Below are 21,974 nucleotides of genomic sequence, written 5' to 3'. Positions count from 1 at the left end.
ACAGACAGGTAGGAAGGACCAGCCAATCAAATGGCGAGTTGCTGGTTGCTTGACAACAGGCTGGCCAATGAGAGTCGTGCTTGTTTATTTAGTAGCGCAGAGGTGCACTTCAAATCATCCAAGCATCAGGTGAATGATCTCATACAAACACACGGCATCTTTAAACACAGATCAGTCTGAAAAACCTCAGTTTGTTGGATCCGTGGCTGATGTAAGTCAACCTGTGTGTATGTTAGCATGAGTGTGTGTGTTAGCCGCTGTGCTAACGCTAAAGCTCCGGTCGCGTCTCTAATTGTCGTGTGCTGCCTAACTACATAGACAGCGAGTCTAGGTGCGAGGAGACATATTCAAATCCGCCCAAAAATGCTGTCTATGTAGTTGACTAAAAACAGACCCTCTGAATGCTAGGGAATGCGAATAAACTAATGTGTGTGAAATACATAACGTTAATGTTAGAACTGAGAATATTAGAATCAGATTTAACTTAGCAGTGATGGTAAAATCCTTCATATACAAATGTTCATTACTCGCAGTGCACGTTTCTGCCATCTAGTGATACTCAATCCGACTGAATGTGGCTGCTTTGCTCTAATGTCATCTCGTTTTGAAGCAGTAACTCATTTGTGTCTGAAAACAGGTGCATAATATCAACATAGAGACGTCAGCAGTTCTTAAGAAAGTAATAATAAAACAGTGAGTATGTAGGCCAGACTCCATTTGTATTTTATATAATGTGTGTACATAAACTAAAACTTTTTTTTGAGATGTACTGGATTTGTGGGCTAATTAAAACTGTTTAGTTTCCTGTATTGCTTCTGTAACTGTGCTGAGGTGATCAACTCTGGCCTTTGTTGAGGAACAGGATATTTGACATGTGCTATATGAGTAATGTTATCTAAGTTAATGTTCCACCCGTCCATGAGCGCTCTTGTGAAATCAGAAGAATGCTGCTGACATGGAGATAATATCTACTCTCTCCCTAAGCATGCTAATAACTTCTTGATGAAACCGCTCTCCACCTCCCAAGCCTCTCAGAACAGAATGACCTTGACTACTGAAAGCAATGTTGTCTTTCATTTAACATCATAACAGGTCCTGGAAACAAAGTACAGTTTAAAACATAAGGAAACGAAACAGAGCATAGAGGGTTAATTAGTAACATATTAGTTCACACATCCATAAATCTGTATGCCAGAACAAACAGCATATAAAAGCAAAGGAAAAATCAGGTCTAAAATATTGTGGTCAGATCACTGAAACCACATACTTGAGGTAGTCAGAAAAGGCATTTTTTATGAATAATGAACTTAGTAATAAACTTTATTTTATTATTAGAAACAGGCCAGGTGTATACATGGTCATTTAAATGTGCATTATAAGAATGCAAACAGTGGAATCAGTGTTCAAAGCACAACATGATGGGAAAACCCTGTCAAAAAAGCTTAGAAATGCTAGAATTTAGCCTTTTTGTTACTGTGAAATTGATCTTAAATTTCACTTGAAGTTGCATCAAAAAGGTCTTAAATTTTAAATCTAACTACAAAACCTGCAGATACCCAGTGAAAAATATACGGCCTCAAGTGTCATTTTGGCATCATGCTTCAAATTCGTTGTTGTGACAAAACAATTTAATCTATCAACACAAAATCCATAACTTTTTGTCAGCATGGTCTAAAGATGATATGATTCGATTTTGGTGAAAATCGGACCAATGGTCTAGGAGTTTGAAAAAGTCAGTTTTTAAAGAAAATAAAAAATTCACAGAAAGCTATTAGCAATTATTTGAAGTTTCATTATAGCTTTTGACCACAAGGTGGCACTGTCTCAACGTCTGGTCTGTAGATGATCTGAGCCAATTTTGGTGAAAATCGGACGAACCGTCTGGGACGAGTTCGAAAAAGTAGGTTTTACGAACAACTGAAAATAGCGAAAAAACTAAACCTTACGATTTTTGCATTATGGACTCCATTCGACTCGGCTTGAGCCAAGAATTCAGAGGAATTTTCATTTTGTGGCTTACGGTTCAAAAGTTATTAGCATAAACATGAGTGAAACATTGGACAAGTGGTGGCGCTAGAGAGTTTGAGATAGAAACTCCAAATTTGCTGTGGTTAGTATTGGCACTATCCTCTGTCAGTGTGCCAAATTTGACAACTTTCCCGCAAGCGGTTCTATGGGCTGCCATAGACTTCCAGAGCAGAAGAAGAATAAGAACACCAACGGTTACAATAGCACCTAATAACATCGTGGTGTTTGCTAAGATAAGCAATTATTAGCAGGCGCTTATATTTTTTCAAATAGGATTTTTCCAAACCCTGTCATTTTGAACTCTCACATTTTATTTTTGGATTAGTTTAGTCAGTGGAGTATAGACTGGAAAGAAGGGCAAGAGAGGGAGTGGGGAATTGGGATCGGGACCAGTGTGCAAATTGAAACCCATAATTCACCTTTATGTATCTTAAATATTTTACTTTAAGTATTTACACTTCATATAGAATATATTTTGTTAAATATGCATAATGGAAACTCGTCACAACAGTAAAAAAGTAAATCGAATGCATTTTTACATAACTCAAGGAAAAAAAAGAGAAAGTATTTACAGATTGTACCTTGCAAATATCAATGGATTTGATGGTGTGGATAAAAAGCATATGAAAAATGAATGAATGCAAATTAATTTTCCAGGAGGAAAAAGGGACAATGTCTTGGGCCATAACTCCTTTGCTTAACATAAAATCTAATATAAAGCATTCTATTGACAAGATATCCCAATGGGTAAAGAAAAATCATCTAATTTTCCTTTTGAATTTTATTTATTTATTTATTTTTACCCCGTTGGCAGATACTTTTGTTATTTTAAGTATAGTCACTTAATTTGTATACGTTTTTCAGAAAACAAGTATTATATCTTAAATCCTTTTGCTTCTCAAGTAAATATTTCTTGATTTGAAAATGTGTAGATAATTGCACTGCAAAACAACAACAACAAAAATATGTAAGAAACATTTTTACAGTGTAAGTGATTTATTTTTATTTATTTTTTTAGGCTCAAACGCATTTCATTTGTCATGTTAATTGCAGAGCTGATCGTCTACTTCACACTTGTGTTGTTGGTAGCATTTCCTCAAAGTATTTACTGTTTTTCGCGATTGGATGCATCCATGTTTTTTACTGAATTCTGAACTGAATCTGTGAGTCTTCACTTTTCTTGACAAGTGTCTGTGTGTGTCTGTACTTAACCAATGAAATGGGCTGTGGGGTGGGGTTTGCACTTAACTGGTTTGGGGGGGAAATGCACTTGTATAACACATCAATCCTCCTGTGCTTTATGCTTTTCTCGCTCTGCGATCTCCACCCCCTCCGTCCCCACTTCTTCTGGTAATCCTGCAGTGGGATTCCACGGCTGTTTAATCCGGCTTCACAGGCCTTCTGCTGTGTAATCCAGTGCGCCTCTCTTCTATTTCAGGAGCGATGGCCGAGTGCTAGCCTCTGTCTCTGGCCCAGCCACTTGTGTCCAGCCTTGCATCTCCTTTGGATGAGCGGGACACTGGAGAATCCCATTCCAGCTGAAGGTTGACATGGGAGATTGGTGGACTCCTACAATGATGCCAGATCCATCTCTCGGTGAGCTGCAAACATGGAAATGTTGTGTCTGGAACTCTGTGAACAGAGTCGGCTTGATCTTGTTAAGAGACTGAGCTAATTTGAGCACGGTTTTAATTAATCTGTGAAGTGTTGCATTATATTGTAGTTTATTTTACAATATAAAATAATGTTTCTCCCTGTTCTTTTTTTTTTTTTTTTTTTTTTTTTTTTGTAATATGTTGGAAGTAATAGTTTAACAAAAAAAGAATATTTACAATTTTTACTCATCCTCATGTATTTCCAAGCCTGTATGCTCTTACTTTTTTCCATGAACACAAAAGAGTAATTTCTGAAGAGTCTTCATGAAGCTGTTTTCCATCGAACAGGCAGTTTATAGTGACCATATCTGCAAAACTTCTAATCTTAACAGATTTGTGTGTTAGTTGTTGTATGGGGGGGAAAAGTATTGTGAGTTTTTATTAAATTTGTGTTTGGAAACCTAATAGCATACTTATTGGGGAACATCATGAGGGTGAGTAAATAATGATACAAATCTGGTTGTTAGTGAACAATTATTTTTATTAGGTGCCGATCACCGAAGCACAGTCTCTTTCTTATTCTTGTCCACTAATAACTCAATTTGAATTTCAAATATTCTTTGAATTTAGAATAAAAATACACATTCGAATGAAAAAACGTTGCATTCAAATTTTAGGTGTGCATCAGGCTGCCTTATCAGTGGCACACAAGCTACGATGACGATGTAATTTTCGTTGCATTTTAATGTTTTTGGTAGCCTATTCAGTTGAAACCACTGGATGCAATTGTTTAAGCAGCTTTATTAATTATATAGCCTATGGTTTATAAACATTATTTTAAACAGCACTTTTTTCAAAGATAGTTGTGTTATTTTATTGCTTTGAAGAAACGCTCATAAGTAATATTTTGCTCGATGCGCCCTCTTGTGGCCTCAGGAGAGAAGCCAAAAGCTTTTCCCCCCCTAATTGAAATTATGCCTTTTAAATTCAAATATAGTTTGAATATTGATTATATTTAAGTACAAAATTTAGTTTTTCAGCCATTTTGACAGGCCTATTTTGCACACAGATAGTCGGCAATCTACACTATTACCATAGCAAATATGAAATCAGTCTAAAACTCTCTAGCACCACCAAAAGGTCAAATCTGCACTCATGTTCGAGGCTAGTAATGTTTGAACTGTTAAGGCCATTTCACAGCGTACAGACAAACACCAACAAACAAGTTGGCTCAAACTTCGAGTCACAGAGAGTCAAGCAACAGTTGTGTCATGGCGCCGCATCCAGTGTAGACAGCGTCACTGATTATAATCAATAGAACCTCTATTGTATTTTGTCGCGTTGCACCGCGCCGCTTGCGTCTGGTGTAGATGGCGTAAGTCTGATTGGGGATGAAACTGATGATCCTGTAACCACAATCAAAATTTTACTGTTATCAATGTCTTTGCGAGTCATTCTTCGCCTGAAAAGACAGCGAATAAAACCATTGGTGAAGCACGCTTGAAGTGAAATACGTGCATTGTCATGGAAATGGTTCATGGCCAAGTCAGAGTTTGTTGGAAAACCCTTTCACGCTGCTGAGACATTCCACGACCCAACAAACGCTGATTAAGCATGTTCAGTCGGGTGAAAACAAACGCCAACCAACACCAACAGCGGTAACACACTGATCCAACAAACTCCAACAGACTAGTTGGTTGGTGTATGTTGGCGTTTGTCTGTACAGTGTGAATTGAATTTAAGGCCTAGAAACAAAATGCTTATTTTTTTTTAAAACTTGTGCAAAGTTGAATGCAGAGAGTCAAAACCAGCATGGTTTCAATTTCAGACTTGATTTTCTGCCATTTTGAATTATCATGTGGTGAAGATCAGACAATGGTCTGATAGGTTTAAACATTTCACACAGATCAACATCAGACCATCTTGAAATCCTTAAACTTCAGACCATTTTCATATCACTCAGTCAAATATATAAATTCACTGCATAGTGTTTTATTCAATATATTGGCAACACTACTGCCTGAAGTATTTATTTATTATTATTTTCAAACTTTTCCTCAACTTAAACCCTCCCAGGTTAGCTGTTTTGCAGCTACACGACACCATGTTAAAACAGTCATGTGAGACATGTCTAGTTTCGACAGGCTTTAATAACAGGCTCTGCCTTTTCTTTTGTCTTCTATACAGACACCAAAGAGCTTTCCAGTATTTCTGGGATCAGCATGTCTCCCTCCAGGCAAAACCTGCACCATTCGCTGCATTCCACCATGGCTCTGCCCAAAACCTCTTACAGCATGTTAAGTGCTTTCTGCACTGAGGAGAACATATCGCAGTGCATCGCATATATCAATCAGGTACACTACAAGAGGAGTTGCTCACATGTTGGATCTGATGATGTCAGGGGTTAAACTCTCAATCTTTCATCTGAATGGTGATAGAAAAATAAAGCAACATGACTAATGTAATGATTTAAATATGCTTAAATGTATATCGTACTAGCATTTAACACAAAGCAAAGTGACGTTATTACAGCGTTTACTTTGTCCAAGGGTCCATTTATTGTGGTCTTGGACATGTAACATCAAACGAACAGCGCAAGTGGTGCTTCAGTCCCATTGAATAAATTTGAGGGACAGGGTAGATGTACATAATTCTAGCTCTTAAGATTATTTAGAGTAATGTTCCTGTCTTTGAGTGAACCTATGGGAACACCCTCCAGGTGTGACGGTTGACTGAAGTCCGTACAGAATGGCGTGGATTCATTGGCTGATTGCGCTAACGCCTCCCTCTGCCATGTCTTCATATTTCTCTGTGTCCTTGTTTCATCATGAGTGAGGACACATGAGAAGTGCTTAAGAGTTTGGGTCTTTGTCATGCTCCAACCACACTTAATGGCTTTTTAAATATCTCACACTGCAATAATTTAACAGTGAAGTCCTTCGTTTAAAGGGATAGTACTCCACCCCAAAATGAAAATGTTGTCATTAATCACTTACCCCCATGTCGTTCCAAACTCGTGAAAGCTTCATTTGTTCTCGGAACACAATTTAAGATATTTTGGATGAAAACCAGGAGGCTTGTAACTGTCCCATTGACTGCATAGTAAATTGCAGTGTCAAGGTCCATAAAAGCATGGTCAGAATAGTCCATCTGCCATCAGTGGTTCAATCTGAATTTAATGAAGCGACGAGAACACTTTTTCTGCGCAAAGAAAACAAAACGATTTTATTCAGCAATTAGTCTCCTTGGGTTCTGCAAACCATATAAAAGAGGTGCACTATCCAATTTTGGCACTACCCCCTCATTGCTCACTACTGGGGCTGTCTTTGTTTTTTTTTTGTTTTTGTTTTTTTGAATTTTGAATATTTGTTGAATTTAAAATAAAAATCCAGATACTTAGGTGTGCATCAGGCTGCCTTATCAGTGGCACACAAGCTGCGATGACGATGTAATTGTCGTTGCATTTTAATGTTTTTCTTAGCCTATCCAGTTGAACCCACTGGATGCGGTGCTGCTATGTTGCAAAATTTTGCGGAAAAAGAGAACATCAATGCGGACATGATGTTTACGTCAAAACTGAAACCAAGCAGTTCACACAGAACACACATTTGTTGCATTTTCTACAGGGACATCTATCACCGTTGCACTCGTGTCTCGCACAAGAGAGCCGCGTGTTTAGAAAAGCCATGTAAAATTAATGTAAGTTCAACTTTTTAAAAAACATGTCTCGAGACGTTGTGGTGGTTTTTCCCCATCCCACTGTATCTCATGTTTTTAAATGGAAAAAGTACTCTATGATTGGTTTTCGGTCCTTTTGTGTTAAATATTGTGTTTGAATATTGATAATATTTAAGTATCAAATTCGAATTGAGTTTTTCAGCCATTTTGACAGCCCTATTCACCACAGAAGCTCAGGAAGCTCATATTTTATGGCAGAAAATACACTCCCTGTAAGAAGATAGGAGCTGTAGAGAAAATGCTTCCTCCCAAGAGGGAATCTGGTTTCTACATTCAGTATTTTCTAGTGCTGAAAAAGGATGGCGGTTTGCGCCTTTGGGCAAAGTCTGTCACTGCAAGGAGATGATAAATGTCTTTTTGAAAAACATCCAGTCTATTGAGTCTTGAAAGGTGATCATCTCATGTGGCACATAAATTACATGGAGATGGTGTTTTTTTTTTAGCCTTGAACCTTTTCCTTCCAGACATTAGAGACTGTCATGTGGTCATCAGGATGGACAACATCAGTGGACTCTGTGAAAACACTAGTGGGAATGCATTTATGCCCCATTCCAAAGCTTCTGTTGCTGAGGGCGGTGCATCTCCCAGGTGGTTTGAATCTGGGAGCTGCTCTTTCTCAGGGAACAGGTTGAGGCCTGGAGAATGGAGTTTGCATGTTTAGACCATTGGTCTGATTCAGCAGTGGTTTGACTGGGCAGTAGTGGATCTGCTCTGTTAACTTTGAGCGAAACGGCTCATTACCTTGTTTCATTCTCTCTGTCTCCTCTATTGCCTCTGGGGATGGACACTCTGGCTTCTGTGCGGCCAATGGTCCATCTGATTGTTTTTCCACTAAGTCTGCTTCCGGCAGTTTTTGAGGGTCCGGGAGGACAGAGTGCTGGTACCACCATTTTGACCATTTCGCCATATTGTTCTCAGATTTGGTGTCTCTCCTGGAGGAGCTTCTTTATGAGATCTGGGGAGCATTTCCCAAAAGCATTGTTAGCTAATTATGGTCGCAAGTTCCATGGAACTCTATTGGTAATGCTGGAACTTGCAACCATAGATGCTTTTGGTAAATGCTTGTCCACATACCCACACTTGCAGTCTTGCCCACTTGAGAGCGAAAAAATGCTCTGGAATGGTGTTCGAGGCTAAGTGTATCCTATTATGCATCATGGTCTGCAAATAAATCGGGACTTTTTGCCGAGATCTCTCGAGAGGTTGCGGAAACCTTTTCAGTGTAATATAAATATTAATAATAATTAGATTGATTACATAAATTTTGCATTTTTACTGCGTTTTTATATTCAGTAATATTCTTCAAAATGAGATACTAGTAATGCGTTACTGCCATGGATATTCCTTATAGCAACCGAAGTGTCTCAGCTGGAAAAACTCTGTGCCACCAAAGCATTCTCAAGCACCACCAGCTGGCCGTTTTCAGAAGAGCACCTGGCATTTTTCAGCTAGAGACAAGTGCTTTGGTGGACATGCATTATTGAATATTTATTGTTAGGCATATGGCCTATTACTCTTTTGCGTTTATCCAATATACTGGAACCAAACCTGTTCCAGTCTACCATATAATACCATATCTACCATAAAACATAATTTCATAACTTGTTAACTGAATTTTTCCTGTAATTGTCTTGTTGTCCTCAGGAGGTGTGTTCACTGGGCTTGACTGGAGTGAGTTTGGAGTCTAAATCAGGCAGTCTGAGCGCTGTGCCGGTTGTGAACCTGCTCTATGAAGTACTGCAGCTGCAGAGGAGAGCTCAGCATGCCCTACATGAGCTGGAGACGCAGCAGCTGAAGAACGGCAGTGACTTCGAGCATCTGCAGCACAGCAACTGTAGACTCAAAGTACTCCGCTTCCTACATTTCCTCCAGAAAAAAACAATGGCTTGCAAATATTAAGGAATTTTCAAATGTGATTTCCAGGCCTGGAATAGTCAGGGAAATGGGTCAAATCTTCCTGTAAAAGTCTGGAAGATTTCTGTAGTGAATATGAAATTTAATGATTTTGATAATTAATGCCTTTTCACCGGATTTCACAAAGTTTTGATGTCTTGCTAATGATGACTAAATTTTAAATGGTAGAAAATGCTACAAATATATATGAATTTGCCACAGTTTCAGTTGCAGGCTGGAGTATGACTTTTACCAGTAACAGATTCAACATTTGCTAAGTGAGATCTATTTTGCACAGTGCTGTGGTGCTGAGTTTACTAATTTATCCATAAAATAGTGAAAGAGGAAAGTATTGTTAGTAATGTAAAATTCTATAAAAAAAAGCCGCCTACTCTTAATTTGTACTACCGTTGTGTAATTGTGTCTCAGGATCAGCTGGACCACACCAGGAGAGAGAACTCAGGCCTGCATGAGGGTGAGCGACAGCTACAGCTGAAGATCAAAACCTTACAGAACTGCCTCAAGTCTGAGAAAGAGGAAGTAAGAGCAACTCAATTCACATGGTCAGACAACTGCACCCCATCATGTTGCCCTATAATGTCCTTTTGGTCCAGCATTTTCTTTCAGCTAAACTACAATTTTGATTCTCAAACACAAAGTTTGAAATGTTAAATGCAAAAATGCCCACTGTGTCTGCGTGTATCCCCTAATGTTTAACCATTGACTATAGCCATTGAACTTTACATTATAATTAAGAGCTATCAATTTGAACATTTATTAGACTTTAAAAATAACTTCTATTCTTATATACTTCTAACAATCTTCACATAAACCCATTATAATGTTATATTTAGCTACCTGTGCCCCTCAGCAGAAATATACAGAAATTGAATAAAGTTATCAAACACTAAATTTTTAATTAAGGCATGTAGTTTTAATCGCCTTTTTGGTAACTTCATGCCTTAACTGACCACGACATTGCATGCTCGTAGTTTATTTCGCGCTTTGATATGAATTGATAAAGGCTTCCACGCTGGTTTCCACGCTTGCTTGACTCGCGAGTGAAGCTGGAGTGCGCGTCTGAAACATCTCCGGATTGATGTGCTCGTAAATACGTTCTGCGACTGAATAAATGCACTTCTTGTCAAGAAAAAAACAAACAGAAACCGCATTTATGAGTGGGGTGACCAAGCCTAGGCTCCGCCCTTGCTTTAAAGGCGTAAAATAATTAACGCGTTAATCTGAAAAAATGTATCGCCTGCGTTAACGTGTTAATTTTGACAGCACTAATATGTGTGTGTATATGTGTTTATTTTGTAAAGTAAGTTTGAAAGAATGACCAAAAAAATATATACCAACATTCACTTTTTGTAATTAAATTTTTGAAGACTTTAGTGTAGGCTACTGTGTATATATCCTGCATAGCAATCATACAGCACCCTTACTTCTATGTGTTATTAATCTGGTGCAGGTACAGAAACTGCAGAACATCATCTCTAGTCGTGCCACGCAGTACAACCACGACACCAAGCGCAAAGAGAGAGAGTGCACCAAACTAAAGGAGCGTCTCAACCAGCTGCTCGTGGACAAGAGAGACAAGAAACTCTGTGAGAGCTTGCATTTCTGTCAACCTTTACATGGCTTTAATATAGTGAAGCAGCCAGATGTCAATTCTTTTATTTTCCTTTTTAGACTGCAAACATTCACAATTCACATAATCCAGAAAGATTTGAAGTTCACAGGTTTTCTATATTCTCTGTTTTCATTTGTGTTCAGCCATTGAAATCTCAAACCATGTGGGCAGGTCAGATGGCAAGAGAGGTCTCTGGAAGACGGGCAAGATGGAGGCCAGGTAACCTCCTGTGCTCAATTGACATGGCATTTGTATTTCTCACAGTGAAATACCGTGTAAAACATTTGCTCTTGTGTTGTTAGACATGAGGGTGAGATGTACAGGGCTCTGCTGGGTGATTATGAGACGCGGCAGAGATCTCTGATGATGGAGAACTCTGAGCTTAAGAAAGTGTTGCAGCACATGAAGAAGGACATGATCACCATTCTGAGCCCAAAGAAACCCTGCGTCAGAACCGAGCCAGCAGATGATAGCCTGGAGCAGGTCAGACATCTCCTCGCACACTCTGTGAACAATGCCATGTTGATTAAAGTTGTAAATAGCATCGCATGTTAAAGCATCAAACAGTGTCATTTTAACTTGATAAACGTAAGTCAACATGAAACCAAAAGGCACCACTTCTGAATCAACTTTCCTTTGTGACTAACCAATACCTAATTAGCAACTTTTGACTACTTTTGTACTTCAGATAATGCAGAAAATGTCTTTCTAAAATCTTACCTGGAGTTATAATCTAAATTAAATAATTCAATATACATAATGTTTTATTTTTATTTTGGTATAATTTTCTCACCATCTCGTTGGTCCAAAACCACATTTGTTCATCTTTAATAAACAGAGATATTTTAATGGAACATGACCGATTACTGTTAAAAACAAAATGTTCATAAAGAGATGAGAAATGCATGAGCTTTATATGATGAACAGATTTATTTTAGGCTTTTTTCATTTATAAACATTGATCAGTATACAAAGAGCTCATCAAATATGGTTTAAAAAATAGTTAAGCTTCTATTTACCATATTTGTGTTAAATGTGCAGTACGTGTGTTGATCATTGTTCATATTTATATTAAAAAATCCATTCATGTGACGCAAATGCGTCTTTTTAAAAGACTTGGATTAAACTGCTCGTAATTTGGATTACTTTTACAATCTCTTTATGAATTTCTTGTGTTGGTGGAATGGACTTTCAATGAAAAGGTTTTAATTAAAAATATGTTTGTTTCAAGTCTTATGGGTTTGGAATGACACGAGGACGTGTAATTGACAGTTTTTATTTTTGGATGAACTATCCGTTTATCATCAGGCTGTCTCTGAGGGTGAGGAGGAGATGGGTGACTCCAGCAGAGAGACTCTGGAGCAGTCGTGTGAACAGGCCCGCGAGCAGCTCACCAACAGCATCCGCCTGCAGTGGAGGAAGCTCAAGAGCCACATGGAGAGACTCGACAGCCAAGGTACAACGTGTGGCTGTTGCTTTCCTTCTTAAATGCATTTTCAGATCTATAAATGTTTCTGGAGATATGTTCTGGAGTAAATGGACAAAATAAACCAGTGCAACCACAATAATTGCCTCCGGGGACAAAATACTTGGCAGTGCTGTAGCTTTCAATACAACATATTGAGAAAAACCAGCAGCACGGTGAGAATCATTAAGAAGAGGTCTGTTGTGAAATGAAACATAAAATGAAAACCTTCTCATTCAGTCGCTCAGACGCTTCATTAAAACTAATCTTCAAATGGTATGATCTTTTATAGGAATATGCGTGATTTAGTTTTTGGAGGAGATGCTGAGCAGTATTGAACAGAGTTGTAATGAGCAAATGTCCTTGATTACACATGCATATGTAAGAGGAAAATTGTGACGACGCAAACAGGGTGATTTCAAATCATTATGTAACATTCAATTTTCATGTGATTTTAAAAGATTAATTCAGTTGTCAATGTTTTATGCTGCCATTTGATTACACAACACAGAATTTCTTTAAAAACTACATTTCATATTATTGTAAAAAAAAAAATTAAGTTATGAATTCAATTGATTAGATATCATTTGATTATTAAAATTTAATTGAATCATTAAATGGAATCCAGAAAAAATTAAACAAACTTGAATTTAGAATTTGAGAAATTTATGAATTTCATAGGCCCCTATTTTTTTTACATTTGTTAAATTGTGAATGTTTCATGATTTCTATAAATTAGACATGATTTGAGATTACTCAAATTGAATTTAACCATTAAAATTAAATGAGATTAGTATAACTAGAAAAATTCATATATATATATATATATATATAGTTACATATTGGTCCTGTTCTTGCAAACTGCAGTGATGTTGAATTCTAGACAAAACGTTCTTTTGTAACGGGAACATGATCACTGCTTGTTTGTGTTGCAGCTTCACTGGTGGCGTGTCAGGAGCGCGAGGGAGAGGAGGCGATGTCCAGGAAGGAGCACGAGGAGGAGATGCAGCGGATGAGAATGGAGTTACAGCAGTGTAAAGAGTTCATCCACATGCAGCAGCAGCTTTTACAGGTCAGTGTCTGTTCACACTAATATACAGTAGAGGACAAAGTATACTTCACTTCACATCACTTCCAATATCAGATTCTGTCAATGGACCCAAAGAGGCTGTCAGTGTATTGCCTTATGTGTGATGATTTATGGATCCTTTGTGTGCGAGCATATCCAATTCAGTGTCTCTGGTCCCTTCCATAAATTGGGCCAAAACTGCAGGTTTTACAGGGCTCCAAACTGCGACTAAAATGGTCGCATTTGCGACCAAAAATATTAATTTGCGAGTGAAGTTTTTGCTGAGGTCGCCACTGGCGACTATATATAATTTGCATGAAAGGACTTTTTTCCCGATTGTTTTGCGCTCACATCTTTTGTTATGTTCACGTATTAAACTTACATAAGACGATGCGCATCAAAGTTTTACTGAAAAGAGTTTCAAACAGTCCTCGTCTCTGCCGCACACAGTCTGCTGAACGCAGTGAGAGAGACCTGAAAGGGCCTGTTTACACCTGCTCACTTCATGCATTTTCTCTGATCGGATATCTATATGATTTGTTAAAACGTTTCCCCATTTACACTTGGCCACATAAATGTGTCTTCGCAAAACGGATATAAATCCGTTCTTCAATTCCCGCTTCATATGCAAATATAACGGAGTTCACGTCAATGAAAGCAACGGATAATTTTATTAATTATCAGCTAATTTCAATATCAAGAGAGCGCGCGGCATCAGCACTGGAAAGATAGGCTAGTCTCGCTACTTTTAATGAAGAAGATTGTGTGTTGAGCGTCTGCGGCTTACTTTCAGGTTCATTCAGTTTGCGCGTCGCTTGCTGAAGAAATACTCCGCTACTCATCCGCGGTGATGCTTGTTGCATTGCGCTGTCATATCTGACTATAACATGCCATATAGCCTATAAAACGCTCTCACACGTCTATTATTTTAATATTATGGGAGGAGTAAAATTACCATATGTGGTTTCAACAACCAGATGCATTTACACTTGTCCGGTCGATCTTCTTATCGAGATCTTAGTCTATATGCTGTGTTCTGTTAATGCATGGACTTCCTGTTATTTGAAGCGCACTTGCCATCCAGTAATCGCAAAAAGCTTTGTGCTGTCTTACTTTTTAATAAACAAAGTATCAGCTTTAAAATGCTACGAAATTCAAATGATGCGGTTTGGGTGCTCTTTAATGCGGACGACAAGCGCACACTTTGGGTAATATAAACACCAGTACCCCGCGTCCACACGGTCCGTGTATGCGTCCGGATCGCGCGAGCGGAGAGTATCGCACTTAATGCTCAGGCGCGATCTCTTTAGCACCTCAGTTAAAGCAGCAAGTGAACCCATTATATATTTCGATTTACTACTATAGTATGAAATGAACATGATCAAAAGGTAGGCAATAAGAAAGCCTATAGTACAACTTACTGTTGTACTCATTCAGTGTTTCAAACTGAGGAAATGTATAAAGCTTGTAAACATTGCATTGTAATACATTTACCTCAGAATAACCACTCAGTGTCCATAAACTCATCAGTCAGCTAGAAAAATAACTATAAAGAGGAGCGTTTTGCTATATTCATGCACTGTTGCATATTAATATTTTTACTTATTCTGTTGTACATGATTCAACTCCTCCTATAAAATTGCATTTTACTAATGAAGAAAAACAGACTGAATGTGTGAAAGACGTGACAACATTTATAGGATGCACTGCACTCAGTGGCCAAGTGATGCTTATGGTCCATGATATTGGTACAGATTCTGTGTAACGAACAATTCTTTGTGACTGTATATTTCAAGTTGTAAAAGACATTTAATTCACACTTTAAGTGAACCTTAGTCCCCCGGTCGACCTGATCATCTACAAGATGGATTAAAATGCTGATAAAGCCTAGAAAAGATAAGACAAACACATGACAAAATGATTGAAATGTTAAAATAGGGGGGAAAAATAAAATGATAATAATAAAATAAACCACTTTTATTCTGTGGCACCTAAAAAAATAATTTGGCGCCTAAGTTTTTCTTTTATAGGAGCCAATGGCTCCTTACTCGATTTTTTTTGTCTGGAGCCCTGTTTTAAAGTTTCCACAAATTAAAGCCTGAAAAGGTCTTAAATCAGAGCAGAAAGTTTTAGGTTTTATTTGTATTCTTGTCTTTTTTACCCAATATAAATGTCCAAACAACCTTAAATCAAGATTAAAAACAAGTTGTCTTTTATTTATTTATCTTTTTCTCTCCGTATGATGTGTAAATTAGTGATCGACCGATATTGATTTTTTTTTTTATTACCGATACCAATTATTTTACTGTTATAAAGTAAATAAATGACTGTGTGAAGTAAGCCCATGCTTCACTTTGGTTTTTCCTCCTTTCAATCATCTTAAAAAAAAAAAAAATGTTTTGAGAATTAGCGGTCTTTCATGTTAAATTTAATCTACATATTACAACAACAAAAAACATTTTATTTAGAAAAAGCATCAGCAGCAGCAACACTAATATTAGCAGTAAGCAATATAAACGTAGCATGTCTAATGTTTTCAAATGGAGAAAATGAAAAGGACAGGAGTCGTATCAACTTTATTTTTAACTACAGTTTTAGTAGGTTTATAAGCTGTTTAATAGGCTAAAGAGTGAAGAATAATTCACTGGATAATATTCAAAGAATATAACAAACGTATTTTATTGCATTTCTCAACTGGCATGCTATATTTTTTGTCGTTCTGACAGTGCGGTTTATCTATGTATTTACACTATACAACTATACTCAAACTGCGATCGATCGCGGAGATGCCTGTAGACGTGTGGCTGTATTGAGTCTGGTGTGTTTGCAGCAGCAGCTGAGCTCGCCGTGCGATGAGGAGACGGCAGCTCTGCTGAACGACTGCTACACGCTGGAGGAGAAAGAGCGCCTCAAAGAGGAGTGGAGACTCTTCAATGAGCAGAAGAGGAACTTTGAGCGAGAGAGGAAGAATTTCACTGAAGCTGCTATTCGTCTGGGACACGAGGTACTGAATACATACAAATACAATTAACATTAAAGGAGGCATGCATTTAGAAATCCAATTTTCCTTGAATGGTTTCGAGAAACACTTGTATGGCAGATGGAATGGGATGAATGCCACGGAAATAAGTACATCTAACTTTCAAATCTAGGTATGATCAAGTTGCCATTTAAGTCATGCAAGACTTACAAGACCCAAAGCTATTTACAGGACTGGACTGTCACTGTTTTTTATGTTCAGAGATGTATTTAAAGAATCACCTGAATGTATTTTAGCATTTTTGTCTAGTATTAATCTTAAATATATTTTTATATACATGTATATTTTTGGTAATTTGCATGACTTGTTGTTTATCTGTTTTTGCCTAAAAGATAGCCTTGCGGCTGATATGGCCTAAATAAATAAATAAGCAAACAAACTAACTCAACATCTGTTCATGTTCAAGTCCATAGCTTCTTCTAACAAGTCAAGTCACCTTTATTTATATAGCGCGTTTAACAATACAGATCGTGTCAAAGCACTTAACAGTATCAAATTGGAGGATAGAGTGTCAGTAATGTATAAAAATAAGATTAAACACTCAGTTTTCAGTTAAAGGCATTTCATTATTGAGTTCAGAGATGGCATTGTCTAGCTCAGTTTAGTTTAAATAGTATCTGTGGAATCAAATTGACAAATAATCACTTGAAATTAAGTGTCCCAACTGAGCAAGCCAGAGGCGACAGCGGCAAGGAACCAGAACTCCCCTCTGAGACAGAAAGGAGAAAAAGCCTTGGGAGAAACCAGACTCAGTCGGGGACCAGTTCTCCTCTGGCCAGGAGATGATTGTTTATTTATTCTTTACTTATTGTTTTAATTACAATTTTTAATGTATAAATGTATTTATTTCTATTTTATATTGTTGGAATTTCTAACAATAAGCAAAAAAAAGAAGCTAATTAAACTATGGTCAGGTTTTTTTGGCCTTGCAACACTACGTTTTTGGTTGCAGACATGTTGGTGCGTCATTACACTCCATTCGGCTGTTTTTAACTCAAGCAGATGTTCTTTGTGGACAGCCCCTAACGCCTGTTAGTTTCTTCCCTCTTTAGAGGAAAACATTTGAAGAAGATCGAGCTGCATGGCTGAAGACCCAGTTTTTGAACATGACTCCATTTGTAGACCGTAAAAGACCTGCATTGTCTGAACCTCACAGTGTATCATCAGTCGGTGAGTGTCCCTGAGACCCTACAAAACATCTCACGCCTGACACTTGCTCACTGGTGATCAGTGGATTGATTCTGTGAAATGCATTGCTTTTCTGTTTGTGAAACTCTTCATTTATTTCGTGGTTGGAGTTCACAGTTCGTGTGTGTATCTCTAGGCACAGAACCCGAGGCCAAACTGCAGTCCACTCCACCGCTCGTGTCCAAGTCCCTGTTCTCCACCCCTAAAGCTGCCCCGGTGAAGATGCCCTCCACTGCTGACCTCTACCGCACACTGCACCTCGTTCCAAACAGCAGGTACTCTCACGTGCCACAAATCATTAAAAAATGGAAATTCTGTCATGAATTTACCCTTCCATCATTCCAACCTCATAACAAGGTAAAAGACCACAGTTGTCAAGCTTTAAAATTGAGGACAAATGCATGATGGTAAAAGCATGAAAGGCTGCTGTGCTACATTCAGTCTTTTGAAGCCAAAGCACCCGTCTCATTACCCCACACTTGCAAAGTGGGTATGAAGACCGCAAGTGTGTTTTGAACTTGATTAGTATTACCCAACGGGACTTTTATTATTTTAGTTTCATTGAGAGACCATTTTTTTTCTTTTATTAACATTTTGAATTGTTTTTTTTTTTTTGTTTTCTGATTTTATTATAATTTAAAAGTTTTAGTAAATTAGTTTTTGTTATTATTCTTTGTCTGTAATTTTTATTCATTTTCTGTTTCACTATTAGTTTTAGGCATTTTAGTACATCAAGTTAAACTAAATGAAAACGAGAAATGTTGCTTTGACAACTGGCTTTAAGTATTTTTTTTCAGATTTTCAGTTCATGCTTATTTAATTTCAAGAGCAAAATTCTGTTTTTAGTTTTAATATAATAACCCTGCTCTCCACTGATAAAACGCTTCTCTTTACAGCAAAATTATTTGTAATATGTAAAACTGAAAGTTTTCCTTGATTCAGGATTTCGAGGCACATGAGTTCAATGAGTTCCTGATTTTGTAAATCATAATTATTTTGATGATTCATCTGTCCGTTTTCTTTAGATTCATTGGACAATATTAAATGTCTAACTAATATGGTTGTAATTTGAATCTATGCTATACATCATGAGCAAAAACATTTTTTTTTTATAATATGAAATGTTCACAAATTCAAAGCAGGACAGTTTAAATCACCAAATTATAGATAAATTGATAACTGGAGGATGTTCTTCTGGCAATCTTTCCTGTATGGTGTGTTTTATAATCCTGTTACAGTTACTGTGGTATATGTGTGAATGCACCTTGGATAAGAGTGTCTACCAAATGCATGAATGCACTGTAATCTAGTCTAATGTGGAATTCTGTGCTCTTTACTGACATCTGTGGTTGCAACATGGTTACTTGAGGAACATGATATCAGATGTGCTTTGGCACTGCATGGATGAGTATGGTTTGAGGTTTACCCGTGATTGCCTTGGATTACACCATTAGAGCAGATTTAGCTACACCAGGAGTCACTGATACGGAGACAGTCCTAGAAATACGTATAGAATCATGTTGTCTGAGAAAATTATTAGCATATCTGAATGCCACTATAACCCACATGACACAGTAGCTGGATATTCTTTTCTTGTTTTCTGTCTCTCCAGAGGCCACGGGAAATGTCCGAGCGGTGAGATGTTGACAAAGTCACGGTTGCGTAATTGCTCTACAGACTGCAGTGTCATCTCGTTGGCCAGAGACGAGAACAGCCCCATCTGATGGCATGTCAGTATTACACTGGTCAAACACTACAGAGCAGACACTCCATTGTTCGAGCTGTCGTGATTGTAAGAGTCTTCCGCTCATCCCCATCACAGCATGACCAACCAGCTGCTCCTTTACCTCCTCATCGGATTTGCTGTGTTGTCCCTCTAGGGATTTAGGGTTGAATAAAACAGATGGTGTGTGTTGCTGGATCAAATTGATCTCGGAGACAATCATTTGCATTTGCCACCATTGAATCTCATAAGTAAAGTGGCCAATGTGCACTGTGTAGTAGTAATTATAAGGTAATTTAAAAATATACCGTCAATCAGGTTGTGTGATGTTTGTGTGAGCTGTAAATGTTACATTAATTCATTAAGCACTGTTAAGAGGATCTAGCTTTAATGTAGCTTTTAAATTCTAATATAATTTGATATTTTGATTTGCCATTAATGTTGACTTATTTTGGGTTAGGTTTCACATTTGGTTGTGTACTTTTATTATAATTTAGTGATGCTAAGTACTATGTATTGATCACATCTTTTTTTAATGCAAGACAAGTAATAGGATTTTTTTTTTCACTTGAATGCTGAATATTTATATTGAAAAATCAAGAATGTCTTTGATAGAATTACTTTTAGAACACGTTTACACATTTAAAGATCAATTTCTTTAAATCAGTGCAATAAAGTTTGAAAGATTTTAAAATAAAGATATATTTGTGTTTTTAAAGTTGGCATGAAATCATAATTTACCCTATTTTTTTCTTTAACGAATGTTACTTGTCTTCCTATGATATGACTCCCTTCTCTCTGCTGACATATGGAAGGCCACATAGCCAATCACAATCAGATGTATGATGCTTACTTTGCACAATCCAATCAACAATTGGACAAAATACCAACAAAAATTCCCTTTCTGACTATGTAAATGATACACTTAATGACTGAGGATCACACACTGTCAGACTTTCAAGTTGCTCTGAACACAACAAACTCACACAGAAACATGTGCCTTATTTCTAAAATATGCATGGCAAATTAAAACGATATGCATTCTAAATTGTATAAAAATATCAAACATGTCTAGGTGGAATCCTAGCTTGAAGTCTATTCGGTGTTTGTGACTTGAAGAAATTGGTGTTTGTGACCACCTTACACTATGCAATTTTCTGCAAAAATCTGTCGACTTCGAGTAACCAAAATCTCTGTCTCTACCATCTACTCCTCCAGACTGTAAATCTGGGCAAACGTTGTGTAGTGCATTCCAAGCTTAAGTTGTTTGACTAGGATATTTCATAATATGGTAGTAATAACTGGGGGAGAAGGCTGAATATTTACTGTATTAACCAGGAGTGTCCAATCCTGCTCCTGGAGGGCCAGCGTCCTGGAGGTTAGCCAAAACCTACCCAAAGTTTCTAGTGAGTCTTAAGACCTTGATTAACTGGTTCAGGAGTGTTCAGTTAAGGTTAGAGCTAAACTCCACAGGATAGTGGCCCTCCAGGAACAGGTTTGAACACCCCTGGTATAAAGGTATTAAGAGGTAGCCACTAACAGTACATGTAAACACGAACAAGTCTTAAAGGGTTAGTTCACCCAAAAATGAAAATTCTGTCATTAATTACTCACCCTCATATCGTTCCAAACCCATAAGACCTTCGTTCATCTTCGGAACACAAATTAAGATATTTTTGATGAAATCTAAGAACTCTCTGACCCTCTGTAGACAGCAAGGCAACTGCAATGTTCCCAGGTCCAGAAACGTAGCAAGGACATCGGTAAAATGGTCCATGTGATATCAGTGCTTCAACCGTAATTTTACGAAGCTACGAGAATACGGTCTTCCTCCATTTTCGAGAGTATCCCTCTTGTGCGCAAAGAAAACAATAATAACATTTATTCATCAATTCTTCTCCCCAAGTTACTGTTTTCCACCATTTTGGAGAGTATCCCAGATGTCCTTGCTACGTTTCTGGACGTATTTTCTGTGCTCAGATTTTATAAAAAATATCTTAATTTGTGTTCTGAAGATTAACGAAGGTCTGACGGGTTTGGAACGACATGAGGGTGAGAAATCTTTGGGTGAACTAACCCTTTAAGTGGCTTTCTTGAATTGGGCTATCTTTACACTAAGGTTACCAGACGTGCCACTTTCCAGGCATTATTTTACACTCTTGCAGCAGGTTAAAGCAGTCGCACCCAGAATGCTATTCCAACTGAGGAGACCCCTGACGGAGGGGAAACCCACAGAAAAATGTGATTGGTCTAGTTTTGGGATAGTTTTGAATAGCGATTGGGATGGTTTTGCAGACCTGACAACCCTGCTTTCTTGTTTGCATGTTTTAAGAAAAGTTTCCCATTAACCTCCCTCCAACTGCCATTGGTTGACAAACTGGTTGTTCCTCCCCCAAACTTATGCCGTTGGTGAGTCGGGATCCTCAAACAGCAGTGTTGTGACAGTCACAGCGTAAAACTTTTAGGGCAGGGGGCCGTTGAGGTCCATTTTACTGTTGAGTTTAGCTGTAACCTTGATCAAACTCCCCTATCAGTAACTTTCTAAAAATTCTGAAGAACTTGTTCAGGTGTGTTTGATTAAGGTTGGAGCTACACTCTGACT

General features: G+C 37.8%; 1 protein-coding gene across 4 annotated transcripts; it reads left to right on the top strand.

Annotated features, from left to right (window-relative positions):
• The first annotated feature begins 76 nt into the window (after positions 1 to 76).
• ssx2ipa (synovial sarcoma, X breakpoint 2 interacting protein a) lies at positions 77 to 20,092 on the top strand. 4 transcript variants are annotated; one of them, XM_079434692.1, is made up of 14 exons: positions 77 to 211; positions 3,467 to 3,624; positions 5,811 to 5,977; positions 9,006 to 9,206; positions 9,684 to 9,794; positions 10,726 to 10,861; positions 11,031 to 11,106; positions 11,190 to 11,370; positions 12,196 to 12,343; positions 13,288 to 13,424; positions 16,252 to 16,425; positions 17,514 to 17,631; positions 17,786 to 17,924; positions 19,262 to 20,092. In XM_079434692.1, the coding sequence occupies exons 2-14, from the start codon at positions 3,579 to 3,581 to the stop codon at positions 19,371 to 19,373; spliced, it is 1,746 nt and encodes a 581-aa protein (XP_079290818.1). In that variant the 5' UTR covers positions 77 to 211; positions 3,467 to 3,578; the 3' UTR covers positions 19,374 to 20,092. The 4 variants fall into 4 exon arrangements, with proteins under 4 accessions (XP_079290818.1, XP_079290819.1, XP_079290821.1 ...); XM_079434693.1 differs by having other exon boundaries at positions 91 to 129; XM_079434695.1 differs by having other exon boundaries at positions 94 to 129; positions 16,255 to 16,425; positions 19,262 to 20,087.
• Positions 20,093 to 21,974: the final 1,882 nt, after the last annotated feature.

The sequence above is a fragment of the Barbus barbus genome (genome assembly GCF_936440315.1).
Source record: "Barbus barbus genome assembly, chromosome: 15".
NCBI classification, from domain to species: Eukaryota; Metazoa; Chordata; class Actinopteri; order Cypriniformes; family Cyprinidae; genus Barbus; species Barbus barbus.
This window is presented reverse-complemented; position numbering and strand designations above follow the sequence as displayed.